This window comes from Parambassis ranga, chromosome 10 (assembly GCF_900634625.1).
Source record: "Parambassis ranga chromosome 10, fParRan2.1, whole genome shotgun sequence".
Classification (NCBI taxonomy): Eukaryota; Metazoa; Chordata; class Actinopteri; family Ambassidae; genus Parambassis; species Parambassis ranga.
In genome coordinates this window covers 18,698,670-18,726,566 of record NC_041031.1, presented here as the reverse complement: position 1 = coordinate 18,726,566, position 27,897 = coordinate 18,698,670, and the positions used below count along the sequence as shown (strand labels likewise).

General features: G+C 40.2%; 4 protein-coding genes across 4 annotated transcripts; 3 read left to right on the top strand and 1 right to left on the bottom strand.

Annotated features, from left to right (window-relative positions):
* Positions 1 to 4,846: 4,846 nt before the first annotated feature.
* Positions 4,847 to 8,188, bottom strand: LOC114443058 (alcohol dehydrogenase class-3-like). The gene is made up of 9 exons (XM_028416963.1): positions 8,073 to 8,188; positions 7,797 to 7,898; positions 7,430 to 7,580; positions 7,253 to 7,340; positions 6,942 to 7,161; positions 6,186 to 6,446; positions 5,987 to 6,119; positions 5,419 to 5,557; positions 4,847 to 5,088 (listed from the first exon to the last, which is right to left on the bottom strand). The coding sequence occupies exons 1-9, from the start codon at positions 8,088 to 8,090 to the stop codon at positions 5,028 to 5,030; spliced, it is 1,173 nt and encodes a 390-aa protein (XP_028272764.1). The 5' UTR covers positions 8,091 to 8,188; the 3' UTR covers positions 4,847 to 5,027.
* A 106-nt stretch (positions 8,189 to 8,294) lies between these two features.
* Positions 8,295 to 10,552, top strand: gar1 (GAR1 homolog, ribonucleoprotein). Its single transcript, XM_028416967.1, has 7 exons — positions 8,295 to 8,358; positions 8,588 to 8,803; positions 9,317 to 9,471; positions 9,552 to 9,611; positions 9,690 to 9,804; positions 9,877 to 10,014; positions 10,104 to 10,552. The coding sequence occupies exons 2-7, from the start codon at positions 8,602 to 8,604 to the stop codon at positions 10,112 to 10,114; spliced, it is 681 nt and encodes a 226-aa protein (XP_028272768.1). The 5' UTR covers positions 8,295 to 8,358; positions 8,588 to 8,601; the 3' UTR covers positions 10,115 to 10,552.
* Positions 10,553 to 11,498: 946 nt separating this feature from the next.
* LOC114443059 (alcohol dehydrogenase class-3) lies at positions 11,499 to 14,078 on the top strand. Its single transcript, XM_028416964.1, has 9 exons — positions 11,499 to 11,624; positions 12,106 to 12,207; positions 12,307 to 12,448; positions 12,526 to 12,613; positions 12,703 to 12,922; positions 13,009 to 13,269; positions 13,391 to 13,526; positions 13,647 to 13,785; positions 13,879 to 14,078. Exons 1-9 carry the CDS (start codon positions 11,607 to 11,609, stop codon positions 13,901 to 13,903), a joined length of 1,131 nt encoding a protein of 376 aa, XP_028272765.1. The 5' UTR covers positions 11,499 to 11,606; the 3' UTR covers positions 13,904 to 14,078.
* Positions 14,079 to 14,880: 802 nt separating this feature from the next.
* On the top strand, positions 14,881 to 19,457 carry LOC114443060 (eukaryotic translation initiation factor 4E-1A-like). Its single transcript, XM_028416965.1, has 7 exons — positions 14,881 to 14,961; positions 16,045 to 16,148; positions 16,406 to 16,501; positions 16,702 to 16,765; positions 17,648 to 17,761; positions 18,053 to 18,192; positions 18,349 to 19,457. The coding sequence occupies exons 1-7, from the start codon at positions 14,887 to 14,889 to the stop codon at positions 18,461 to 18,463; spliced, it is 708 nt and encodes a 235-aa protein (XP_028272766.1). The 5' UTR covers positions 14,881 to 14,886; the 3' UTR covers positions 18,464 to 19,457.
* The last annotated feature ends 8,440 nt before the right edge of the window (positions 19,458 to 27,897 follow it).

Genomic DNA, 27,897 nt, shown 5'->3' with positions numbered 1-27,897 from the left:
CCAGGGTTGTGTGTGTAGTATACAGTATAATGCCATCTCTCACACATACTATCATACTCTCTGACTTCTGGCCTCTCATAAAAATGTATATATTCAAAGTCAAAGTCAGAGTTTCTGTAATTGAAACTGTGGGAAGCTCGAGGATGAATAATGGGCTCAGGCACCTACAATGGATCATTTCAGGTTTCTTTCCTGCTCACCACAATTACCAGCCAAAGAAAAGTGTTTCACTTCGGAGTGTGTTTTTTGGGATTGGCTCAATCTTTCTGTGGTCTGGCAGTGATCCAGAGAACAGTGATTTGGGAGCCTCATCTTTGGACAACAGTGAGGCGTTGCGAGGAGAAGGAGAAAAACAGAATGATGATGAAGGTAGCAATGACTCACAGCACACAGGCAGGCTATGCATTTACATTTTTTTTTTCTCGTCTTAAGGAAACCTTGGAAATTATGCGAAGCAAGTGATAGAAGATACGTCAAGCCAAGAGAGAAATGTTTTTTAAAAAAAAGCAGACATACTGTAACAGCTCAGTCAGCAGAGACAAAGTGTTTCTCTGCCACTGACCTGGAAATTATTTAATTTAGGATTAAGAAAAGAAAACTTTACGAGGGAAGATACATTAAACAGTATACACAGACAGTACAGTATAAAGTTAAAAATAATATCCCATCTTTATTATAACTCACTATATTCACCATATTAAATGCCTTTAAAAACATAATGTTCCCATTTAAATACCCTGGTTGAACTCCTAAGAAGGGGAGGTAAGGGATTATTTTTTTAAATGTGCAGTAGTTTTACTTTAATAAATGGACTCTTGTTGGTAAATCTGCTATCTATACCTGGCTAAAAATGCTGTTAGCCTAAGCTAATACACAGACTGTCTGCACAGAGACCAGTACATCTACATAATATATGCATCTTTCTCTCCAGTCCAAGCTTATTTGCTCTGAAAGATATGCTGCAAGGAAGAAGGTGAAGATTTAAGATTAAGATTAGGATTAAGAGAATTCTATGAAAATGAAAATTTAAAAAAAACTTTGTCCAGTTAAATCATTAACCGCTTGGTTAGTAGCCTAATTCAATGTGATACGAGGGCACGTGTTCTGTAATCTCTGGTGAAAAAAACATTTGAATCACAAAAATAAAACTTTTGCAGGAATTAGCCGAGCCCCATGTGGCTGATGAACTGTCATCTGAGCAGGTTTGGGAGGTTGCTAAATCTCCCAGTGCTTTCCTCATGCATGTGAACTTCTCCAGGATTAAGGGGAGTAAACACACCCAGGGTCTGAGAGAGGAGGATCTTCCCCCTGCCTTCATCCTTTTTACCACATCAAATGACTGCAGGGGCACAGTTCTTAGGATGGTGCAGTTACGTTTGTTGTTCACACAAAATGATGATTGTACTGTCCTGCTACTTCACAATGGGATACATCAGAAGCTAATATTGTCATGCCTTTGCAAACAATTAAGTAACAGACCATAGAACTAAGAATAAACCAAACGATGTGTGACTCTATCTCACGTCTGCTGGTAATGTGCTATGTGACCAATATGGGAAAGACCAAACAAAGGAGTGCCATGATAGCACCTTACACCTAATCTCTCAATTACTACTTTACTGCTGCTGTCAGACAAAACACAACAAAAGCTTAGACCTGTCACGCATATATCTCTGTATGTGTGTGTGTTTGTGCGTCTCTTTGGTAATAGACATGTGTGGTCCGTCTAATCCTGCCCCCCTTTGTTGTCTATTTCTGTTGCAACTTAACTATAAAACGCTGTCACGATTGACAGGTTACAAAATGCAAAACATATGGTCTGGCACGGTTCAATGGGGACAAGCATGATACAGTCATTAACAGGGTTACACAGGTTTTGTGTTACAAAAAGACCTCTGAGCGGTGGAAGCAGAGATTTTGTAAGTCCAGGTCATATTCCTTTCATTTAAAAACATTACAATTTTGACCCTCTGACAATACATGATAAGATTGATTTTAGCTCTTCCATTGCATTGTCTAAAAGTTGGATTTGGGTCAGTTTTGACATGATGTGTAGGTAAATATGCCATATTTTAAGCTTCTAAAGATGCTGCAGTCTGTCATGTAATGCTTGCATATCATTTAGAATAAAACTGAAGACCAAAAGGAAGAAGAAACAGACATATCTGACTGATGCCATGAACACAAAATCATGTTGGAGGTGATGAGAAACACAAAAATTGGCTCATCAGTGTGTCTGCAGGAAATCACTGGTAGAAATTTCAATTAGGATGTTAGTCATGGTCCTTTTTTTAATTTTTGTGTAACTGAATTTTCCATAATTATACCAATACTATTGCAATTGTGAATTCGTTTTATTTTTCAAGATTTAATTCAACAAACATGAAACCCATTTTAAGGCCAAGTCAGAAAATCAGTCAAGTCTAAAACACACAACAGCTTTTTAAATAAATCTAAAAATGCTAATACTTTCTACACAGAACAACACACCCTGCTGTGCCAGATTTGTCACTGCATGGTGCACTAATGCAGCGTAAAAAAAAACAGTTGTCCTTCCAAGACACTAAAGCACAGCGTATAGTGCTGTCCTCTACTGAAGCTCAGTATATTCCACTGACACAGAAGCTAAAGCTAACCGTGTCAGAGAAAGACCGGGGATGTCACAGGCAATGCCCGGCATTAGGCGTATAATGGCCAGGATTTGCTGATAAAACAGGGGCCTCACATTGGCAGTCTTTAGTGACTTAAGTGGGCCGATCTTCCATAGCCGCAGGGCTGTACAGTATATCTGTCCCTCGGTCTATGTCTTCACAGGTGTGAGAGTTGATTTTTCTTACTGTCGATGCGTGCGATAATTATGATGTTAATATTTCTGATGTTTAGCTGAACAGGTGTATAAAAAGTTGAGCATAGCAGCATAGGGGAACATTGTCATTGTTCCTGTCAACAGGAATATTTCTAATTATAGTAGTGTCCCACTAAACCATGCAAGTGCATAAAAATCAGGACATAATTTTGTTATTTCTATGTGTGCTTTTGGTAAAATGGCATGAAAAGAGTGTAAATGTTAATGATAATAAATAAAAAGAAGGTATCATACAACTCAGTAGAGTAAAAACTAATAGTAATTATCAATTTAAAATGAAATATATACAAAAAATTTTTTTTGGTCTGCTCAGAGTGTGACATCTCAACACTGTGTGTAGCCTTTGGGCTACAGTTGTTTGTACTTATAGAAAGAGTTAGCATGTGAGAGCAGTGCTAAGATCAGATAAAGCCCAACATATAGAGAACTTGTTTTGGATATGTAGTAAAGTAACCGACAAAAACCCAAAGCACATAACAGCAGACAGTCTGATATGTCGCGCCTGGCAGGTGTGCCTTCACATATTCCCTTTATAGTCTGTATAATAAATGGTATACTCCTACATCTTGTGCAGATTTTGACAATCAAATCTCTGCCTTTGTTGAAATAGGTTGTTTTCCCACCTACTATTTTTATGTTCCCATCGTATTTAATGTGCCGTCATCTGTCTGTCACACACGAGTATAGCTTAATAAATAAGAGGAAATCCCTTTGATCCCAATCTAAATATTGTGAAAGGCAAAGCAGCACATTTTGACATTTTTTCCAGACATACCTTTATTTGCGTGCTGGCATTTACCTCATCTAGCATTTCTGTTGTCAATTATTTTCATAAAGTCTGAAAAAGTTGTGACAGTGAAGTGAAAAAGCAGAAAAAAAAAGGAAAATAAAAAGCAATTTGCAAATGTCAGGGTTGCTATCTCTGTTCAGCTCCCTGCTGCCACTGTGAGTTTCAGCTCAGGAAAAGAAAAAAGCTCCACAGACGAATGTGAAACGTGACGAGGTGGACAGTTAGGACTTTTGGAAAATGTGTGCAATGCTGTGCTTGTAATTCCGATATAGCATGTCCTCCCTGTATCAGTTGCACAATGCTGTGACAATTCCAGAGGTTGCAGGGATCAAAAACAAAGAAGAGGAGGAGGAGGAGGGGGAGAAAAAAAAATGTTGGAGACTTATGGTCGTCACTTTGGATAGTTTTCCCATAGATGAGGCAGACATTCAGACACATGTCCCCAAGAAAGCCTTATAAATCTGTGTCCAACATTTATAGATGACAGTGCTCGGTCGCATAACCACCTGTCAAAACTCGTCTTCCCTTTTCTTTTGATCCCCCCCTCTCCTCTCATCTCCCTCTCCTGCTCCATTATTCTGCTTTCTATTTCTGAAAAACTTGCTGTACTTACAGATTTTTTTTTGTAGGGGGGCGGGGTGCAGGAGCTGTATAATCGGTGATTGATAGCACACCGGCAGAGAGGACTAACATAAGAGGAAGAGCACCAATTTCCATTTTGAATAAAGATGGAAAAGTGTGGTAACTGCCAAGCATATTCATTTGATCTGAATGGAACTTCAATAAAACAAATTCCTTTGACAGCTATTTCAGCTCCCTACCGGGAGGCATTCCCCGAATAACCTTTTGTCTTCTGGCCTGACAGGCCACAACTGTTATTCTAGCCCTGCGATGGTGACTCCCTTTTAAATCAATATATAATATTACCAAGGACGAAATTTGGTAAGCCCTGACCACATGAAGCGGACATATGTCCGCGGCTGATGACAGATTCAGCCATTTGGTTCCTGTGTCTTTTAGCGCATCCTCTCTACAAGGATGTTTTATTCCTACAACTACAGCTGAATGTTGATATCTGGACCAGGATCTCTGTCTCTCTGTAGCTGCCAGGTGTGACAGATGTAGAGAGAATTTGTCCTGATGTTAGTGCAGATGCTGCATATTTATCATTGAGAGCACAGAAGAACATGGACCGATAAAGCAATGTTTTTAGTTGGGTTTCATGGTAGAAGCTTTTACATGATATAAGACTGCCATCTAGTGGACAATGCAGAGATTTGCTGCACAAACTCAAGCAGGGAAATATTTTAGTTTTCAATAACTTGTAGGGAAATAACCAGATACTTCACATATACACTGCAGGGGTTCCTCTTATAAGTTAACAGGTGTGCTCCCCACTCGAGGGTTTTGCAGACTGATCATGGTCCGGATGCTGGAACAAAAAAAAAAAAGACAATAGAACAATTTACTCCAGATTTTCCAATGTGGATATCTGCTATCTTCCTGCATCTGCAACAATTACAAACTATTATTGTTAGATTATGAATTTTTGGACAAAATTGACCACTTTAGACCAACATTATGTAAATAATGTCTATTTCAACCAACAATAACTCACAATACAGAACATACAGCAGTAAAGTATATAAAGTTTTTTTGAGTTCTGGCCTTTTGGCACACACCTAGCTGAGCATGACAGTTTCTTGTATGTGTGCAATAAGAAGCTAACACACATAAAAACAACCAGCCGTGTATAAATCACCTGTTTCCGCTTTGTAGAAGGTCAAAGGCCACGTTAATTTGTTCCAGCGGGAGGGTGCCAGTGATAAACTCATTCAGTTTCAACTTTTTGTTCATGTAGTCATCCACCAGTCTGGGTAGGTCCCGTGCACCCTTCCAGCCTTGTTAAGAGGACAAAACTGAGTTCTTATAAAGTACAACATAAGACATAGAGATTACACAATCTGTGATTACTGATGTTCACTAAGTGTGAGAAACTTGCACTAGATCTGTTCCACCATCATTTCCTTCGCTGTGGGATTTCCTGTGTTTTATTATCAAGAGCTGCTGATCTTCATAATGGCCATAGACTCATTTGTTTTAATCAGATAAGGATTTATGAGTGATATATATTTGCAGCAAATGTGTGTGGTTTAGCTTCCTTAACACAAACTAAATACTAACCTGCCACTGTAAGGGTGTTACCTTGTAAAAAAACATGTGACACATTTGAACTATATTTTCATTAATAATATGAATACAATCATGCTAATTTCCATAAAATGTTGCAGGCTGGTTATAGAAGGCCTGCTGACTTGTATAAACCTCACCTCCAAAGTATGTCCCCTTCAGGGTGCGTCCCATCAGGAGCTTTACAACCGGGACGGACATCGCTTCTGTCTCTGTCCACCCAGCAATGACACAGGTGCCACAGGCGTCTGTCGTGGACTCGAGTGCAGCACTCTATAACAGGACACAGCATGTTCTGAATAACGTATTATAGTTGTAAGACTGAATTTAGGGACCCACCATTACAGCTGTGCTTCCAACACACTCCAGAGCATAGTCCACGCCTCCATTGGTCAACTCCACCAGAACCTTCTGGATGGGCTTCTTGTGTTCTAAGGGGTTGATGCATTCAGTGGCTCCAAACAGTGTAGCTTTTTCAAACTTGTCCGGGTTGATGTCGACCCCGATGATCCTTTTTGCCATGGCAGCCTTGCAGCCCATGATGGCAGCCAGTCCGACGGCTCCGAGCCCAAACACAGCACACGAGGAATCCCTTTCGACCTGGATGCACACACATATTATTCGTTTATTTCTATCGGCCCATTTTTAATGATCTGTCTCCAACCATGATTAATAATGACAGCTTTTAAATATACCACATCTTAGTCCTACTTCTTAAACATTTCCTGTTTGGATTTTGGTTATCTTAGGTAAATAATATCATATGTTTGTTGGAGGAAATTCACCTTTTCATCTTGATTTTTGTGCTTGATTTTATAATTTTATTAATACATCATAAGAATGCTTATTTTGTAAGGTACTGCTGCCACCTAGTGTGGGAAATAAATCACTACAATCTTACCACACTACAAGACAAAACTGGGCAGCAGTGTTTATAAACTGATGCATACACATGTTAGCTAAAAAATATAGTCGTTATATTATATTATTATAGGTTTCCCTGACTACAAAGTGTCCGTATTTATCGGTACGTATCTTCAGATGTGCATCCCTGTTGTCTGAGGAACAATTTATTTGTGATTTTTTTCCTCTTACCTTGCCTGTATTGAGAGCAGCACCATAACCAGTGGAGACACCGCAGCCGAGCAGAAACACTTTATCTAGCGGTGCGTCGCTTCTTATCTTTGCAAGCGAGATGTCGGGAACCACGGTGTACTGAGAGAAAGAACTGATGCCGAGGAACTGATAAATCTGCTGCCCCTTGCAGGAAATCCTGCTTGTGCCATCAGCCAGGACACCCGCCTGTGTGTTTGCCCTAAGAGCCAAATAGAAGAGTATGTGTTATTGAAGAAATATGTATGCATCATGTGTGATTGTACGGTTGTAAACATTGACAATGAAATCACCAGTTCTTCCTGCACTGGTTTGTTTTTGGACTTCCACAGCGCTCACAGACACCACACTGTGGCAGGAAAAGCGGAATGACTTTATCCCCTGAGAAAAAAAAAAAACAGTCGTTCAGTAACAAATCAAAAAAGAAGAAATGAGAATCACATGTCTGAATGTCAGCATTTACAATGTACCGGGTGAAAACAGTGTCACTTCTGGACCAACACTCTCCACTATTCCTGCCGCCTCATGGCCGAGAACCAAAGGGAACGGTCTTAAAGTCATTCCAACTCCAGGCTCACGCAGGTACGACCAGTCTGTGTGGCACACACCTGTTGCAACAACCTGTACAAACACATCAGAATCAGACAGAGGAAGTTATTTAACACTGTCTGTGTGACAGATGAGCTTTTGTCATCTGATATAATTTAACTCTTTCAGCACAGGATGAAATAATTCTACTGAAAACAATCACCAGCTGGCTGCTTCTATTTTTAACCTTTGTGTTCCAAATACCAAACATGAACACAGTGGCAGACTAATCTGGGATGTGCAGTTCACCTTAATTCGAACTTCATGGGCCTTGGGTGGGGCTACATCCACGTCTTCAATGGAGAGAGGCTTCCCAGGCTCCCAGGCAACAGCTGCTTTGCACCTGATAACCTGTGGAAGAGAAATGTTGAACTCTGCGTACTGGTTTTAAATATAGCATAGCCTCTCTGCCGTTATTTATGTAATGATGACTACTGCCCCATATGTGACACACCAAGGGACAGTTAAAAAAGTAACTAAAGCAGAAATACTTTGTTAAATATATAATAAAAATACTTTCCTTACCTGCCTTTGGGCTTGCATTGTTGACTAATAGACTTTATTCGATCAAATTATATTCGATTATCGTCACACAGGGACAAAATTGTGCTGTGTTGTGACAATATTGGAACTGGTGGTGGTGAATGAGTTCTTTGTGAAGCCTGCTTCTTTAAATAGGACGTCTTTCCGTTAGAATGTTTACGACACTTCCCCACACTAGTGACTACCTTTACGGCAGTGCGTGATCACACGTGTTGTCATCGCATGGAAGTTCGGTGTTGTCTAAAGTGCAGCTAGCAGGCTAAAATATGTAAGTAGTTTAATGTATCAGTGTTTAAATAGTGTTGTAGACATTTCAGTGTTTCTGTTTCGATGTAAATACGCAAGCAATTGCTTTATGATAGAAAATGTGCACGAACTCCGTACTTTGAATGACTAATATCATGCTAAAATGTTAGCAAGCAGTAGCGTGTTGCCACAGCTAGCGCGCTGAATGTCGATGTTTAGTGTTTTATGTTGCGTTTATTTTCATTTTACAGAGTATTTGAAGAAAATGTCGTTTAGAGGAGGAGGAGGCGGACGAGGTGGTGGACGAGGTGGCGGACGAGGTGGAGGTTTTAACCGAGGCGGAGGATTTGGTGGAGGCAGAGGTGGAGGATTCGGTGGAGGCAGAGGTGGTGGAGGATTTGGACGTGGTGGTGGAAGAGGGGGTTTTAACAGACAACAAGACTATGGTCCTCCCGAACACGTTGTCGGTAAGCTCATCATATATTGTAAGAAGTTCCAGATGCTTATAGTGCCTCAGTGCCAGTAAAACAATGTAGCCATACTAATACTATAAGTTCTTTGTACTCTGCATGACCAATGCTCAGTTTCGTATCGCATACATACAACATATTTGTCATAAACACCACACAAGTCATCATCAAACTCCAGTGAAAGACCTTAGGCTAAATATTACTGATCATCCTGCCAGCTCTGATATTATGATTACTGTTTATAATCAACAAAATTAAGCTTTATGATACAGGTCTTGCAACACTCCAAAACTTTAATGCAATATTTGCCAAATCCAGTCCAAGTATTGAATGTGCTTATTCTTTGTTATTAAGCCTGTCTAAAATATTCCTTTTTGCAAACTTTTTCAGTGTTTAATCTTTTTTTGCAATTCTCCTATGTCAAGATCTAGGAGCAGTTAGTCACTCTTTGATTCATTAGATGAAGAGATGAGTGCATGATTTCAGTCTATTTTTCTTTACCTTCTGCAGCACTTGGAGAGTTCATGCATCCATGTGAAGATGAAATTGTGTGCAAGTGTACAACAGATGAGAACAAAGTTCCCTACTTCAATGCTCCAGTGTACTTGGAGAACAAGGAGCAGATCGGGAAAGTGGACGAGATATTTGGCCAGCTGCGGGACTTTGTATCCTTTCTGTTTATCTCTGTGTGAGCACACGGTGGGGTCCACCAGATTCTTTTTCATTCCTTGACTTGTTTGTGCAGTATTTTTCAGTAAAACTTTCTGAAAATATGAAGGCCTCATCATTTAAGAAATTACAGAAGGTAAAGGCCTCCTCAATATTTATAAATACTGAATAATCTGTATCTGTGTGCTGAACTTTGTAAAACTTTGTCTTTTAGTTCTATATAGATCCAATGAAGCTCCTCCCATTGCAAAGATTCCTCCCAAGGCCACCAGGAGAGAAGGGGCCACCAAGAGGAGGCAGAGGAGGGGGTAGAGGTGGTGGTCGTGGAGGTAAGGCATCAGTCTCTTGTGCACTTAAACCTGGCTCTATAGTGTCTTCATTTTGGTTTATTGTTGTTTCAGGAGGATTTCGTGGTGGCAGAGGAGGAGGTGGACGTGGTGGAGGATTTGGAGGTGGACGCGGTGGAGGATTTGGAGGTGGGCGTGGTGGAGGAGGCTTCAGAGGCCGAGGAGGTGGTGGAGGAGGACGTGGATTCAGAGGTTAGTCTGTTTAAACAGCTCTATAACCTTCAAGGAACTTGATGTAAACGCATTGTAATGCTTGTGTTCCTCATTTTTTTTATTTTTAGGTGGGAGATGATGTGGCTCTGCTGGTCTGGTGTGATGATTTCCTCCTGGTCTTCACCTGCTACGGCCTAAAGGCTGTCATCTGGGTCAGATCCAGGCCTGTGGGACATTACCTCTCTTTGTAAAACTTGGATATTTTTTTTCTTTTTGTACCACTTTTGGATGAATGATGAATCTTCATGAACTTTATTTAAAAGGTTCAAATGTATACCTTTGTGTAACATGAAGGGAACCTTCTCTGCCTGTTATACACGGTTATTGGACCCCCTTTGTGCGCAGGCCTGACATTATCCTGTGCTGTATGTGTTGGAATGTCAGGGAACAACATTCATACAGGAAAATGTGTCAAATATTGTTAGCTGAAAACATTTTAACATGCTTTGTAGTGTCTTTATAAGGACACTGTTGCATTTTTGTTGAAGGCCTTTATTAAAAGGGGTTTTGTAACCCATGTGTCTGATTCTGTGTTGTGCAATGAGAGAAACTAAAACAAAAGTGTCCAAAACTGGTCAGCAGAATGATCGTAAGTTCCCCTTACAGGCAGAAGTGTGTTGTTATCTTGTGGTATAAATCACTGTGCTGAGTAATGCACAGCCTGTTTGGCTTGTGACACTACAAGGATGTTTTTCATAATCATCTGCTACAGGGGTGAAAACATAGAGATAAGAGATGATTTTGCAGGATCAGCTTGAAAACGTCTTGTGTTGCAACATGCAAGTATTTTTTTAACCACTTAAACTAGAAGCATACTAAATATGACAAGCAGACCCAGCTTTTTCAAACATATAGTCAAGAGAGACATCTATAGATGCAATATTTTTAATAATAGATCTCAGACAGTAGTGTAGCAGAGAGGGCTTCTTTCAGATGTGTTGCATAATCATGTCCGACAGGCTTGCTGGCATTTTTGGCCACACTTCTTCTGAAGGCTTTAGATCTGAGCATGATGACAGCACACGGTTCAATATCAAAGCAAAAAGCCACATAGTATGATGATAACTGACTAGTTCCACCTTTCATTCCATAAAAAGGTTCTAATCTTACACCCAATGGACGGTTTGTGTGTGGGAGCATGTCGTTTTGTTGCATTAAAATATAAATGTTGTGTTAGCATATTTCACCTTCGCTATTAGGCAGTGCTGCACAGAAAATGATGCATTCAAATGTTTTTAATTCATTGTCTTTAGAATATGCCTATTTTGTGCAGTATTTTAAACATATGTGCATAAAATGTGCTATAAGGAAGGAAATATGCTCATTTTTGGCTTTAATCTATAAAACAAACACAGCAGTCCTCATCTTCCCACAATTATATAGTAACCATCCTTTAATGTATTTATTTATTCGTCAAAAAGCTATAAATATAATTTTAAAGTATGTTTTTTCTCTATAGTGCCTCTTTCATGAGGTCTCTGCGCGTTCTCGTTTCTGATTGGTCCGGAGCTTAACTGCTTTACGGCCGCTCGCTGGCCCCGCCCCCGTCCTCTTGTGCTGAAGGAGCGAACATGGAGACAGCTGGCAAAGTGAGTACTTTTCCCACAAAGTGTGCAAATGAAGCGTTCTAAACGAATTGAATCTTTATGCACGCTTCGCAAAGGTGCCTTAAAGTCCACTTGTACAGTACAGAAGAAGCGGTTCCGTTGGCTAACGTCACGCATGTGCTTTGAATGAAGTGCTACAAAGAATCACTGTTCCTTTGCTTATCACGGGTCCATGAGCAGTCGGTTGCGGCTGGTTTTTGCAAGTTACTGCAATCTTTGTCCACATGGATGATGTGGTGTCAGGTTGATAAAGGCTTTAAAACTACTTTCAAGCAAAAGCATCAGAATTATGAGTCGATTATTAAAGCAGAACTTTAACGCCTATTCCTGAAAGAATCCATTGGTACTATTGCATAAACGTGGTTAGGGTTCAAAGGGTAATCTCACTGTGCACCTGCAAATTCCAGTAAATTACAATGGCATTGTTTAACCAAGAAAAACCATACTGTGCTTTACATTTCAGGTGATCAAGTGCAAGGCAGCTGTGGCCTGGGAGGCTGGGAAGCCTCTCTCCATTGAAGAGGTGGAAGTGGCCCCACCTAAAGCCCATGAAGTCCGCATCAAGGTAAAAAAAAAAAAATCAGCTCAGTGAAGAGTTTCCTGATTGTTTTATTTTTAAAAGCAAATAACTGACACAAACCTGAAATGCCACTGTGTGTCTCAGATCTTTGCCACAGGGGTGTGTCACACAGACGCCTACACTCTGAGTGGCAGTGACCCTGAGGGCCTCTTCCCCGTCATCCTGGGACATGAAGGTGCCGGAACAGTCGAGAGCATCGGTGAGGGAGTCACCAAATTCAAGCCAGGTAAGCAGCAACCAAACGATACCTTAATTCGATTAGATGTTTTAAATATTAACAACTAACTTTTTTTTTTTACAAAGGTGATACTGTGATCCCGCTGTATGTGCCACAGTGTGGTGAATGCAAATTCTGCAAAAATCCCAAGACCAACCTGTGCCAGAAAATTAGGTAATTTGTCACATTTGAAAATGGTGCTCGACCCCGAGCAACCAAATCAAAGTTCCCCATGATGTCTAAATCACTGTTGTCTCCTGCAGGGTGACCCAGGGTCAGGGCCTCCTCCCAGACAAGACCTCCCGCTTCACTTGCAAAGGAAAGCAAGTGTTCCACTTCATGGGTACCAGCACCTTCTCTGAGTACACTGTAGTGGCTGACATCTCTCTGGCCAAGGTTAATGAGAAGGCCCCGCTGGATAAAGTGTGCCTTCTCGGCTGTGGCATCTCTACAGGTTACGGTGCTGCTATTAACACCGCCAAGGTAAGTTAAACTCAGGTCATGTGACCCAACAGTCCCTCATGACTGTCACTGAAAATCTGTACTTTCTAACCCTGTCCTCATATCAGGTTGAGCCTGGTTCCACGTGTGCTGTGTTTGGCCTTGGAGCTGTTGGCTTGGCTGTTATTATGGGCTGCAAAGCTGCCGGGGCAACCAGGATAATCGGAGTGGACATCAACCCTGCCAAGTTTGATAAGGCCAAGGAGTTTGGAGCCACTGAATTTGTGAACCCACAGGACCACAGCAAGCCCATACAGGAGGTTCTGGTGGAGATGACTGACGGCGGTGTGGACTACTCATTTGAGTGCATTGGAAATGTGCAAATTATGGTGAGACACACTTTATTATAACAGAAACACAGCACACCATAGAAGCGAACTGATAAGATGGTCAGTTTATGTGACAGGAAGTCTAATCTGCATATATTCATGACTGGTTTCATATTTTCAGAGAGCTGCTCTGGAGGCATGCCACAAAGGTTGGGGTGAAAGTGTCATCATTGGTGTAGCCGGAGCCGGGCAGGAGATCTCCACTCGACCGTTCCAGCTGGTGACGGGCCGAGTGTGGAGAGGCACAGCCTTTGGAGGTGAGTGACTGTGGTGTGGGTGTTCATTTATTGGTATAAATGTGGTCTGGCTGCATTTTCTATTTGAATATTTTAATTTGTGCACAGATTACGTATTTGAAACATGATATTACTCCACAGGATGGAAGAGTGTGGAAAGCGTTCCCAAACTGGTGGAAGACTACATGAACAAAAAGCTGAAGGTGGACGAGTTTGTGACCCACACGCTGCCGTTTGAGAAGATCAATGAGGGATTTGACCTCATGCATGCTGGCAAGAGGTGCGTTCAATGCATTTTCCTTCATAGATTCTTGAGTTTACTGTGATTCTTGATGTCCTAGCCTAACACATTTCCTCTTTCTCCTCCTTGCAGTATCCGCACAGTGCTGACTTTCTGAAGAAGTAGTGCCTGACCCGTTCACATCCTTCACATCCGGCCTTTAAACCGTCACCTTCCTTAACTACAGCACTTGTTTCTGTGCACTTATTTTGATAACTTTCAGTGTTAGACATTCTCATTAACAGCAGGATACATGTTAGAAACTGACTTAACTGTGTCATTAAAAATGTTTGCAAAAAAACTGCAGTTTCATTTATCATTACAGTTTCACGTGGCTGCTGTTGTTATTCAGAACAGCCCACAGTGAGTCTCGTTCAGCCGTTTATAGTGGCTCTACCGGCATAAAACTGCATTTAATCATTACTTGACAGCACCACATGCATACATACTGCATCCATTATGTAGCACGGTTGAGCTAGGAAGCACATCAATACTAAATCTAAACATAAAATCCATGAATAATTAAAAATGCTGTTTACATAATAGCATGCTTTCAAAGGAGACAGTCACTTACAGGGTGTTTAAATCTGTTATATACTGCCGCAGCTGTGAATAAGTATAAATCTTTGTATAATACAAAATATGTGTGTATAAACTGAGTTTAAGGCCTTGCTTCATGTCTGTAGTGGTGGCCTAAATTGATTTTTGAGCTGTTTGTGTCACTGTGCCACACACTCATGTCAGTGACATTTTTGTGGACAGTAACACACTGACACTGCAATCAGCAGTATTTTGTAACGGCAGCAAGGATAAAAAAATAAATAATAATCAATACAAAGCGTTACCCGGTTACCATAATGTGCCAGATTTACATTTGTATTGTATTTATAAAGCATTACTTTAAATATAAAACTATAATTAGTTGCCAATAATATTGTTTAACCAATCTGGTGTTAGTTACTTGACAGCTAATAATTATCAGTGTCTGTAATGTACACATGATTCATGATTACCTGCAGGAGGATGACATTTGTGTCCCACATCCTGGATCAATATGTAACCCTTGTCAGCTCTATGCGCATGCGCCCTACTGTGTACCAGATGACCCAATCAGCTATTTTAACAGACGCCAAAAAACTGAATGTGATTTTCCAGAAGATGGCGACCGCTCTTGTGGTGAGTTCGTTGCAAACACTGGCAGTTTAACCACACGACACGGACACGTACCTTTAAATGACAAGGTTCATTTACCGTTTAACTAAGATATGTTAAAAGACAAAGTAGCGACGGCTGCGAGAGAGTCGGGAAATTTGTAAACTTTTGCGTCATCACCTCTGACAGGTAGCTAGCCAAACATCAACTTAGCATCGTAGATTTAAGTCACTTATCGAAGTAGTTGTTTTAAGGTTTAACGCTTGCGTAAGACGTGTGTACTGTGTTTGTTGCTCATGTGTCGTAAATTACACACTCCTGGATAAAGTGTGTAGATGCCGCAATCGCTATCGTCAGTTGAATAACTGATGCTCGGATGAATGAGGAGGCACGCTCCGGGGCACGGTCAGCTGGCTGGTTCCTGCTAACGGTAGTGCTGTTCATTACCATCGAGAAATGCTGTCGTAAAATAAAACGTTAAATGTTTACATAAAGCATCAATGACAGCTATGGAATCTAATCTGTAGATCAATCAACAGGTTAAGATCGTTCTCACTTATTGCACATGGAGGTGTGGATATATTCGCACTTTAAATTGTGTGTTGTGTCTTTGTGTTAATGTTATCTGTAAAAGTACATGACTTGATCTGTAAGTCTGCACAAACTATGTCATGTCTTCATTGTGTTCTTTGTTTTGAGGAAAAATCCCAGATTGTTTTTAGTGTTTGATGTCTGTAGTTTAGTTCTTGTAGTTTGGACTAAAAGCAGGATACTATACTTTATAGTAGTTCTTGTTTGCTTACATATTTAACTTGTGCAAAACACAAAGCTATATTAACTTGTTTTGAAATGCCAATACTCTACAATACTCATGATCTGTGCAGAGCAGGAGTGTTTTGTGAACAAGCACAAAAATGCTCCCTTCTAAACTGATAGGTGCTTCTTATCTTCTTTCCATTGGACTCTCGCTCTCTCTCTCTTACATGCTTTTGACACATTTGAGGTACAAGTGATGTTACAAACAGCATAACAATGCTGGTAGCTGTCAGCACAGGCCTTTTTTTTCTATAACTCATGCATCTTTGTAAAACTTTTCTGTGCCTCCAGGTGTCAACTTCAGTTCCTGCAAACCCTGAAAAGGAAAAATGTGAAGCAACCATTCAAAAGGTTGTGAACCCAGAAGCATACATCAAACATCCACTGCAAAACAAGTAAGCTGCTATTCCCTTCCTTTCATGACGGGGTCAAGAAGTCCCAGTTGGAACAAAACAAGTCCATCAGTACAGTTGAGGTTACCCATAAGCCAGCAGAGTGGAAATAAGTGAAACTCGTCATTGTGCGTCTTCAACACACAATTTAAAAAAAAAAAAAAAACAATCTTGAAAAAACAACTAGAAAAATGTTTAGGAAACCTCTGTGTGCCGTCTGCGTCAGTCTATTGTAACAAATCGATTCTTTGTTTTTCCAGGTGGGCTCTTTGGTTTTTCAAGAATGACAAAAGTAAAACATGGCAAGCCAACCTGCGTCTCATCTCCAAATTTGACACAGTGGAAGACTTCTGGGCGTAAGTGTAATCCTGCCACCCAAAGCTGTAGAATTACACACATTTAGATGTTGCCATAAATCTGAAAATTGCAAAACTGTTTTAGCACATTCAGATCTTAATCAGTAAGTGTTAAACAAAATATCAAATTAATATTAAATGAAGATTCATTCCATTTTGCCTATCAGTCATGAAGTGTAACGTTTGCACTTCCTTCGCAGATTATACAATCACATACAGGTATCAAGTAACTTGATGTCTGGCTGCGACTACTCACTATTTAAGGTAACCATTTTTTTTAATCTATTAGGACTTGATTAGCACATTATTATTAATTATTAAAATATCACTGCAGCACTCAAGTCTGTTTAGATCTTTTTCAGAACATTCTAGATAATGATGGCACTTGGAGGAGGGCCTGCTTCCATGCATGCTGTGTTTCCCCATTTATGGGATTCAGTTGTTTTCACCCTCATTTTCCCACAATCTGTTGACCAGAGTTTATTTTTACATTTACATTTTATTACAAAGAAAGCAAGAGTATTAAGCATGAAGTCACATAGCCTGATGGGTAATTCCTTCTGGTGTTGCTTACTTCTCAATCATCTTTGACACATTGGGTGGGGGGGCAATCCAAATTCAGTTTATCCCAGCAGCAGCACGTCAGGCCATACTTCACTGCACTTCACTTTATCTTCTCCTGTGGACACAAAGAGTTTATGAAGAAAGACTCTGTTATGAGTATCAGTCAACACTGAAATTGAACCCCATCTGTCAAATGATGTCAAACAGAGGATGGAAAGAAGGCATCTGGTTTTTTTTTTAACAGTATAGTGTGGGAAAGATTGTTGTTGTCAGATTTCTGGTGGCTTCTACTTAGGTTTTATTCATTGTTGATAAGGTATTGCAACACCTGAGTGTAGGCTGATGAATGGTTGTTCAATCACTTGTTTAGTGAATTCATACAAATGTCACATCCTTGCTGTTCTGTCGCCTTTTCAAAGAAGTGGAGGAGGAAGCAATTTCTCCTAGTTAAATCCCACAACAGCTTGTTTAAACCTCATTAACAGGTTAGGTGTAGATCAACCCGAGGGTGCAGACACACCTTTCAAGCTGGTGTTTTTCCTCCTTCAGAAATGTGTAATGTGGGCTTTTATTTGAACGCAGGATGGGATTGAGCCAATGTGGGAGGATGATAGGAACCGACGAGGAGGTCGCTGGCTGATAACCCTGTCCAAGCAGCAGCGTAAATCAGATCTGGACCGGTTCTGGTTGGAGACGGTATATCCAGTTCTGTTTTTCATTATTCTGTGTGTGTCCTTGGCTATAGTCGTTTATCAGTAAAAAGCATCGCAGTAAGAAAAGCACAGGTGTGAACAACTGAATTCAATTCAGCTGCCTTGTTAAAGGGTTCACCTGAATACAACAAGGCCATCTTTTAGCAACACTGTTTTGCCACTGTAACAAGTCGGTGACAGTTTCTGAGTAAGGCCCATCACATACCACCTTCATCTGAAAAGGAACTGTTCTCCAGTACAAAGACAGTTTTGGAAACATCTGCTTTTCCTGCAGCTCTTGTGTCTTGTCGGCGAAGCATTTGACGACTACAGTGACGATGTTTGTGGAGCCGTCGTGAACGTGCGTGCCAAAGGAGATAAAATAGCGATATGGACCACAGACTATGAAAACAAAGATGCTATCACACACATAGGGTGAGCTGAAGATTCCAAAATCATTGATAGTATAGTTTATTTATCTTCTCGTACATCTAAAGTGCCATTTGTGGTTTTTTTTAGTATCTGCATCAGACTACTGTCTGTCTTTCTGTGTGTATTTGCTAATGATCAATACATGTATTTTCCTTTTAGGCGTGTGTATAAAGAGAGGTTAGGCGTCCCATCAAAGGTGATCATCGGTTATCAGTCACATGCAGACACAGCCACAAAGAGCGGCTCCACAACCAAGAACAAGTTTGTTGCTTAAGGATCCACCAGCCAGTTTTTTTGTTTGTTTATTTTTCTGCCGTCTGCTTCGGTTTTCTGTAGTTTGTCTACGACTGTGACTAACAAGTTATCAAAAAAAAGTTATTATCAAAAAAAAATGTATTTGAATTGAAAATGAAAGGCCCATTTTTTTACTTGTTTGTCGAACCTTTACCAAAGCTCTTGTTTATGTGCCATTAAAAATGTAGCATTTGTTTGGAAACGTCATAATTTTTGTGGTAATGGGCTGAAGATGTTAATGTATTTTGATTTTTTTTTTTTTTTTTTTTTAAAGTACAGCTAAATATTTTGGGGTCATTTAGAAGTTTTGTTATAAAACCTTAACTTTAAAGGCAAAAAATCGAAGAAAAAAAAACATTATTAGTTTGACAGAAACCAGCTTAAAATGAACAGAAGTCTATGTTTACATAGAAATAGCAGCAGTGTAAAATCAGTTGAGTTAAAGTTTACTGATGGAAATTCGGGGGTTTAATTTTTGTTTTAAAAAGCAGCTTGTGCAATATGTGAGGTGTTACAGCTGAGGGTTTTGAAGGATAGATATTGTGTTTGGGTGCTTCAGACTATTTTCTAACATTTGACGCTATATCTATGAGGCTCACACCAAAATGGACCAGACCACAACTTAGGAGAAGCAATGTTAAAGCTATGTTAAAAGTCAGTTAAGGCCGTACACACATACAGCCTATGTATATTTTTTAACCCCCATATGACTAATGGGTGTGTCTTTTCCAAGCATACATACTTTATATTATCTCTGTGCACAAGTCAATTTGTTAAGTTTACTTTTTTTTGAGATTTTTCATAAATGTTTTGATAAAGTTTACATAATATAATTATTTCCTTCACAGAATTTGTGTTGTGATGCAAGCAAGACAAATACTGTTTGGAAGGATTGGACTGTGCCTTTAATGTAAAACCCTGCCCTGTAAATGTATTAAAATAAAAAGCATTGTAAATAAACTTGTACAGTGAAATGGTTCTCCCAAATTAAGGCCTTGGTCATTTTATATCACTTTTCATACAACAGGGTTAAGCTTAAACAAGCTTATCAATCATGCTTTGTATTTTGTGATGGGAAACTAGTTTGCTATAACTTGTCTCCAAGTTGCTACTTATCTCTGATATTTTTTTTCATTATAATGATCATCATAAACTCACACTTGTATATTTCTCCTCTGATCAAGCTTTAGCTTTGTGTTCAGATCAGTTTCACAGGATATATACCGGTAACAGTACTCGCATACAAAGGGAAATTTCAGTTATGATCCTGCCCTTTATTAGGCTACGCAAATTACTGCTGGTCTTAAAGGGCCTTTAAGTAATGTTTATCATTCCTTGACTGTTATTTGAGAGAAACGGCAGCACTGCCCCTTCTGTCCATTTAAAATAAGCTTCCTAGTAATTGACACGATCCATCAAGCCACATTTTCACACTAGAGAAAAGAGGATATTACAAGAGAGATCTTTGCAACTATCTCCTGAGGTTGGTTGAATTGTTTTTCTCCTCACAGGAAAGAACACAACAAGCAGCCTTTGGAAGCTTTGGAGCATTTTAGTTATGTTGTGGTTCAATATTCCAACCACTGTGTGCCACTGTTGAGCAGCTAAGGACAAGTGACTGTGGCCCAGATGATCAGAAGAAACCCAGTGACACAGGTACTTGATTGTTAGGTGCATAGAAATAATGTGGTCCAAATTTTAGTTGTGTTTTTGCAAATCAGCACAGTTAAGAGAACATGGATTTTAGATTAGCCTTTTGGGGAGTCATCCTCTAGTATCAGGAGGACATGGCGGCAACAGAAGAAGAAGAGTTCTCCTTGTTATACAGTGAAGTGCAGAAGTGGGCTGCTGAACCTGAAAGATGACCCCCGTCACCACAGACCATCCATCCATCACATGATCCTGACAGATTGACGAATAACAAAAATAAATTGCCACGGAGCTGGGTGTCTTCCAGGAATCTGTCCATGCAGTTTTACCCAACTCACACCAGATGACCAGGCTGTCAGCCCGCTGAGTCCTGAAATGCCTTTTAGCCTGTAAAGAGGTGGATTCAGCACGTCAAGAGACAATCTGCCACTTTTGAGACTGATGCCAAGAGATTTCTCCCAAAACTTCCTGCCAGAGACAAAAGAACTGTTGAAAAAGTGCGAACGCCCAAAGTCTCAAGCTGCAAATTCATGATGTCCGCCGGCAAGGCAGCCAAGGTCTGGGATGCTGCAGGAAGACTTAACCTGGATAAGGTTCACAGATGAACATAAAGATGGCTTCTACTTGTCCAACAGCCACCCCCTTAGACTAGAAACACCACGCTGGAGGGGTTGAAAATCAAATCATGACTCATTATGATTATTTCTTTGCATTCATTTAACATCTTTTGGTAAATCTAATTCATTTACATATTAATACAATGATCCACTTACATCCCACTCAGCAATCTTGTCAGATCATAAATGAATATATATATATATGATGAGCTGTACATTGTGGTGTTTTTATTTTTTCTAATATATTTTATACTCCACCTGTTGCAGATACAGTAAATCCTCCAGGCCTCAGATGCTTTTAGATGCCCTGACGGTGCAGGTCAGTGAGATTATTTTTCTATTTATTACTTGTGTGTGTGTGTGTGCGCACATTGCAGTTATGTGTTAAAACATTAAAATGTCCCTTTTGGATGAGTAAAAATGTGATGTCATATCTGAGTGTAATTATTGATAATATACTGTAAACATCTATAAAGTACACTTTAGAGTTAGACTGTGTATCTGTGAGTCCAAAGCCTGCCTTGTTGTACGTTTGCCTCCTGTTTCAGTCTTAAATAAGATAACGAGGCTGACGATAATCATCTCTTGGCAGCAAGTATAAATTTATGCCATAAAAAAAAAAACGCTGCTCTCCTTCATATGCCCTTTTTAGCTGATTAGCGCCTCTTGTGCTCCTGTAGTGTTAACAGCTGACACCTGAGGTGCGTGGATGTGATGTCTCTGATGTCCTGACAGATGGGATTGCTAATCTGAGTTGACGCCTGTAATTGGCAGAGGCAACATGAAGTGCTGCATCTCGGAAGGCATGCACAGGATAACCAGATGAAAATATATAGTTGATCCAGTGGTGTTTATATCATTCAACCTAGTAAAAGTCAATGTAAAATAAAACGAACACTTTAAACACATAATATATCTGAAAGTCATGATAATCAGGGCAGAAAAGCCAGGATTAAACAGGGTACCGAGTGAATCATTTCGTCACTTATTTGCACTTGTATAATTATGTCTAATGAGAGGGGCTTACAGTGTGTAGGCTCAGATTCACTGCTCATCTAATCAAAGCACACTTTGATAAGATGTCTGTTTATGAGCTTGTTGGCTGTTGAAGGGATCAAAGCTTACACAGCAATCTAAGGATGTGCTCTATAAGAGATGTGATTTTTTTTTTCTTTACACACATCTCTAAATTACTTATGTGAATTATAATGAGCTGACATACATAGCCTGAAGAAAAATTCAATGCTGCACTTAAATCTAAAATAATAAAAAAAGAAAAGAAAACGTAAAAAATCAGGAAATTGCAGCCTCCACAATTTCAGGATGGATTTCTACCACATTCTGGAACATGGCTGCAGGGTTTCGTTTCCTATTCAGCCACAAAAAAAATCAGGCAGTGCTGTTGCACAATACAGCCTGGCATGGCAGACAGCAGTATGACTTCAGAGGGATCTGTGCAGGTTATTCAATTCACGCTCTAGTCTCAATCTATTTACCCATCTCACCTTTGTTGCCATGGGGTAATAATTAATAGTGGAACAGCGTACACTCACGTGTGACTTTGATAGAGTGATTGTCTTTCATAAACTGTCCACTAGGAGGGAGTAAAGCTACACAGTTAAATTCCAGCCTCACTTTTTCTTTTTTCTTTTTTTTTGAATCCTCCATAAACGCTTTGGAGGAGGAAATTGGGATTCCACCTCGTGTGTCTCTGTTGCACACACTAGGGAAAGAAGATATCTGTAAATAGCAGCTGGGTGCCTTATTTATTTATATACCCCTAACCTAAGAAGAAAAAAAAAAATCACATTGCATGCTCCTCCCCATCCCCAATTGCTTCAGGCAACTGTCAACCTCCTGCTCACCGGCCCACCTTATATGCACAAGTGCAGGAAGTATAAACCCAGCGACATGACACCACTCTGGACGAGGCTGCAGCATAAAAAGGTTGCAGATAGTTCCTTGCCTCTGCAGGAGGTGCTGATTCCCTCCATGTTTCATGACAGGCGTGTCACTGAACTATTTCTTCACTCTACCTCACTAGCAGCTCCATCTAAGGACTCTAAGCTAGGTTCAGTAGTTAGGTTATTATCCCTGGTGCTGCTGACAGAGTCCTATAGAGTCAATAATAATGTTGTCATCTCACTGTTTGAACCTGAGGGAGAAATCCACTCGTTTGCCTCCTGGTAGAGAGGAGGGTTCATTCGTGTGTGCAGGTAGGCATGCACATAACAGGCTCAAGAATTCAAAGTGCATGTGACATGGATTTTATGCTTTCAGAGGCTGCTGAGGTCTATTTTTTTTCTCTGCTATGAATTTTTGTGTATGCTTTGAACACATTTTCATATTTGACATGAATATTTTGGTCCCTCCCTGGCAGCCCTCTGCATAGGTTTTATAATTCAACATCTGGATTATGGTGACCTTTGACATCTGGGTAAAAAAACAAAATAAAAAATATATAGCCTAAGCATTAGTAATGTGTTAAAGCATTTCATGGTTTTTAGTTGTACTACTCATGAATGCCTTGTATCCACATACATCATTCATTCTTATCAGGCAGCTGTGGTTTTAAGCTAGTTGTCCATAAATACAAATAACACAATTAAAAAATACAATTGGTCAATAATACATCCGCCAGATATGACACAGGATATGTATGTGTATGCTAACAGAACATATGACCACAGATCCATCCATATGTCATCAGATCATGAGACAGATACAGCCGCTAGAAGTCAGAGTGAGGATGCAGGTGGGTGACGGTACATGCAATGTGATGGCATTTCAATCAGTATTCTGAGTCCAATGTGAACTGTTTTGTTTCCACTCGATAATTTGGGTTGAACTACCGATTAAGGTTAAGCATTGAAAACAGGGTAATGGATTACCTTAAAACACACAAATTTCTATCTTGCCATTGCTGATTTCAGCTGCCATCACGGTGAATCCCTGCCCTCATGAACACGAAGAGATGTGGCCAGATAGATACACATGCATGTTCTGTTTCAAGGACCTGGTCATGTTGACCTCATGTTATGTTTTCCTGGTGAGGATGGGCTGAATCTGTAGGATGGTTCATGGCTCTTGGACAAAATATTGAGACATTGAGGTCAAGCTTCCACAGAGTTAGACAACAACCATAACATCTCTGTATCATCAATGTTTTAATGGGCTTGTTGTTATTTTTCTGTCCAGAACTTTTGCAGCAAATGATCACTGTGTGGCAGGAAGTAGGAAAGAAATGAATAAGCTACAGTACAAGTTGACTGTGTTTTGTCTCCTGTTTCATGTTGTTCTTTGTGATAAATTTGAAAGCGTTTTGCACATTGTATGTTTCAAAACTTATTGGGAAAAGAATTGTGACAAAGCAGCCGACACTGGGATGTGGAGCTCATATTTACTCTCATAATTGTTTCAAACAGAGCTATGTTCAAGAATGCAGAAGGCATTTTAGCGTCTAAACACAGCTCAACTTGTGGAAGTGCAATTAGCATTATCCCTGCCTGATGCATCAGGATCCCAGTTCATTCAAATACTGATCAATGCTGCACTCCATTGTTACTTATTCTAAGGCGGATATGTATGCCTCAGTAGTTTGATTGTTCTTTTGTGTTACAGCAGTAAATCAGCAGCTGATCACAGAACTTGAATATTTTTTTTTCTCAAGTGAGTCTATTGTGTTAAAACAGGGACACATCAGCTATGTTCTGTCACAGATTTTCAGCTTTTTCTGTGAACAGACTGCAGAATAGCAAACAGTAATATGTTAATAATAATCTGCCTGTACCCTTCACCAGAAAGATGGACTGTGTGTATCTGTGCTTGCAAAATGACATTGCTCAATGAAGTGAACAGCCACAGTAAGCTAATTTATTTAGCAGTTCACTGGGTTGTAGTATGAGGGTACAGTTCGCATGTCCTCGATGGACGCCCTCAACTGTGGTGATGTAATCCCCACACACGGACAGCAGCCTCGACGCCAAAATAAATAAACAATCTATAATACATTTCTATTCAAATATTGAGAAACATACATGTACAAATGCCAAAAATGATGTATGTAGGAATGACCGTTCCACTGGTTCCACCGGGATAACCGGATGGACTGCTGTCTTTAAGGTCTGTGATGGTTTACGTTCACTTTTCACTGAAATTATACATCAATAAATCTTCTTTGGTCAGAGAACTTGATTCTTTTTCAAGTGTATTGCCCTGGCAGCTGTATTGATTTTGAAAAAAAAAATGTTCTGTGACCCAGCTAAGAAAGCAGCATCATAATCAGCAGGCAACAAACACCATGCTACAGCCTACATGAAAATGAGGAGGGGAAAAAAATCACAATGTGAAAAACACAGAATGAGTCAGCCTTCAAAACGTCAGCAGTCCAAAAACAGGCCAGAACCAAACCTTTTAAAATCATGACTAATCAACAAGAATTCCGTCAGTAGTACATCCATCAGATATGACACATGTTTACGTTTATGCTGACAGCACATATGGACATATTGCTGACAATATGTTATGATAATGGAAAATATGTTTGTATTGCCTTGTTATCGCCTGATTGTTGGACTGATACAGCCGCAAAAGTCTGTGTTAGGAGGTTGTTTGGAGACGATGGGGGCCCAGTGGACTTTCACCTCAGGAGTCTGAGGTTTGAGTCCCCCTGACACCACAACCTGCTTCGTTTTCACCTGCTGTTATACTTTGTTCTCACTCTCAGTTGGATTTGGTCTCACGGCACCATCACAAACACCGTGAGTCCATCTCATTTTCCACTTGAAATCTAGCATTAAAACTCAAGTGGTTAACATTAACTGTCACAAAAATGACTTGTGTCACCTAACAAGGAAGAAAACATGAAATTATATAAAAGAAAAGAACACGCTGCAGGCAGGTGATGGCATAGTTCCATTTAAAATCCATTAGTTTAAAATTCGTGCTTGACATTATAAAAACAGGAAAATCCATGTCACCATGCATGAAACAACGCTTTCTAAATGATGTGATGTAGACTGGTTGTAACATAAAATGAGGCAAACCTTGCTCCAGAACAAAGGAAATACTAAACAAGTCATAATGTTTGTTTGTTGCTAGATGATTTCTTGATTGTATGCTCTGGGCAGTACTACTTAGACTACATTCACTCACTGGCCCAGCTAGTGATGGAGGATAATATAACATTAGGTAGCGAGCCAGGGTTTGCTAACTTTAGCAGATGTCTCTGCAACACAACAATTCTTTGGCATGGTGTTTGTTCACATTTTTTTTTCTTTTTCTCTGAGGGGAAGGAATGAATCGATGTAAAACAGTTAAGAAAAGGAGTCAAAAAAACAAACATCCTCTGGTCTTCATTATACAGGAAAAGTAAATAAAGTCTTTTCTGCATCCTAAGCAATGCTTCCATCCATGCTGATTTGACCTTGAGCAAAACAATGAGCCTCTACCTGCTTCTGGCTGATTCGTGCACTGACCAACCTGCTAAGACAAGCAGCGTGTATGTGTGTCACATAGCGAGCAGCCTGCTCATTCCCTTCCGTCAGCTGTAGTACACATGTTGGGTTTTGGGCAGAAAAAAAAAAAGATCCCCTGGCAGTTACTTAGTTAAATGGGCTTTCCCTCCCGTCGGTTCAGTGGTAATCACTGGTGTCACAGCTCTAGAATCCCGTCTACGTTAAATTTATTCCCCAAAAGCTTCGGGTATCATCCATCTCTGAGCCTGTTTTCCTGGACAAGTTGGGTTTTCTGACCCAGTTTTCCTTTTTTTTTTTTTTTCATCAGGTAATATCAGGGGCAGTACGAGCTGCTACTTCTTATGCAGAGTCTGATCTTGACTCTGAGGTCAGCTCATCATGTTTAAATGGTGTTTCCGTGGCAACATGGTCCATATATAAGAAATGCTGATGAACGCGGTGGAGTGAGTGCAGTGGAGATCTCTATCTGAAATCGTTCAGTGGCTGCAAGAGCATATGATGAGCATCACAGAGGACTCATATTTTACACTTAAGGACACAATTGGCATATCAAGTATTAGAAATCAAGACAGTGAGTGTGACATTTCACCGGAGAGAGGGCAGTCACTTTATTAAACAATTTAATCAAACTCCCCCCTCTGCTTGGCTGATGCAGTGCAGATGCTTCTTTTGACAATGCAAGGTTTCAAACCTGAGATCTTTTTTTAGTACAGAGAGGAGAGGTCCGTCTGACACAGGAAGCTTTCCTCAAATCTTTCCTTTGAATGAGAAAACATTTGGTCTCACTACACCGACTCTAAATATGCAGATATTGATATGCCATTACAAGTGGAGCGGTTGCATTTTTGTGATGGATAACAGAAGCAGAACATGTGTAGAACAAACAGCAACGCGCTCACTCAGCCATCCTGTTCTTTGAGGTTAATGCAACAAAATCCTGCATGTTCGACATTTGTAACTATACAAAACTGCCTCTAATCCAAGTCTCCAGTGTTTAGGGGGGAGTGTGCGTGTTTTGTGTGTGTGTGTGTGTACATCGATTTGTTAGCTGTGTAATCCTCGATTGTGACAATGGTCAGCGAGATTAGCGGGCTAGACCCACAGCATCGGCCCTTTTAGGCGGGTAATGGGCAAAAAAGCGTGTTAATTGCCCTTGACTGTTGAAAGTAAATTAATTATTGATCGCTCTCTCGACTCCTCTTCTGTACTTACATACCCTTACAAATCCTTTTATCTCTGGCTCGGAGTAAGAACATTTCCTCCTTTCCCATCATTATGCAGGCTGGCGAGCGAGAAGTCCACTCGCCAGCCTCTTCAGCCGAAGCCATCTTGTTTCCTGCTTGCTGGTGTGTAGTATGCTGAACAGGCCTGTCAGAAAAATCTCACCTCAAAAGACGCTTCTTCTGTGATCTCCCGCTACAGCGCTCCCTCACACCTCCTCTGTCTTTCTTCCCCCTCCTCTCTTATTTTCCAATAGCGTTTCCTTCATGTTCTCGTCTTCTCCCGCTCACACACACACACACACACAGACTTACAGCCTACATACTACACACACACACACACATGTTCACTCGCCCCCACACTAGCAGTTCTTACAAATAAATAAAAGAAGATGAATAAAAAGCAGGGTTGAGGTCTAAAGGCTGTCTCATAAATTGATGACAGGGAAT

What these genes read in the sequence shown, in the direction of transcription:
- LOC114443058 (XM_028416963.1), bottom strand. An exon ending in CTGCTCTCAATACAGGCAAG is followed by an intron (nt 6,447 to 6,941) that starts GTAAGAGGAAAA and finishes GTGTGCATCCAG; the next exon opens with GTCGAAAGGGATTCCTCGTG. An exon ending in GAAGGGGACATACTTTGGAG is followed by an intron (nt 5,558 to 5,986) that starts GTGAGGTTTATA and finishes CCTCTTAACAAG; the next exon opens with GCTGGAAGGGTGCACGGGAC.
- LOC114443060 (XM_028416965.1), top strand. Translation starts at nt 14,887, where the DNA reads ATGACCCAATCAGCTATTTTAACAGACGCCAAAAAACTGAATGTGATT. An exon ending in GCGACTACTCACTATTTAAG is followed by an intron (nt 16,766 to 17,647) that starts GTAACCATTTTT and finishes ATTTGAACGCAG; the next exon opens with GATGGGATTGAGCCAATGTG. An exon ending in ACCGGTTCTGGTTGGAGACG is followed by an intron (nt 17,762 to 18,052) that starts GTATATCCAGTT and finishes CTTTTCCTGCAG; the next exon opens with CTCTTGTGTCTTGTCGGCGA.
- gar1 (XM_028416967.1), top strand. Translation starts at nt 8,602, where the DNA reads ATGTCGTTTAGAGGAGGAGGAGGCGGACGAGGTGGTGGACGAGGTGGC. An exon ending in TTGGCCAGCTGCGGGACTTT is followed by an intron (nt 9,472 to 9,551) that starts GTATCCTTTCTG and finishes TTGTTTGTGCAG; the next exon opens with TATTTTTCAGTAAAACTTTC. An exon ending in TAGAGGTGGTGGTCGTGGAG is followed by an intron (nt 9,805 to 9,876) that starts GTAAGGCATCAG and finishes TTGTTGTTTCAG; the next exon opens with GAGGATTTCGTGGTGGCAGA.
- LOC114443059 (XM_028416964.1), top strand. An exon ending in CCCATGAAGTCCGCATCAAG is followed by an intron (nt 12,208 to 12,306) that starts GTAAAAAAAAAA and finishes TGTGTGTCTCAG; the next exon opens with ATCTTTGCCACAGGGGTGTG. An exon ending in GAGAGGCACAGCCTTTGGAG is followed by an intron (nt 13,527 to 13,646) that starts GTGAGTGACTGT and finishes ATTACTCCACAG; the next exon opens with GATGGAAGAGTGTGGAAAGC.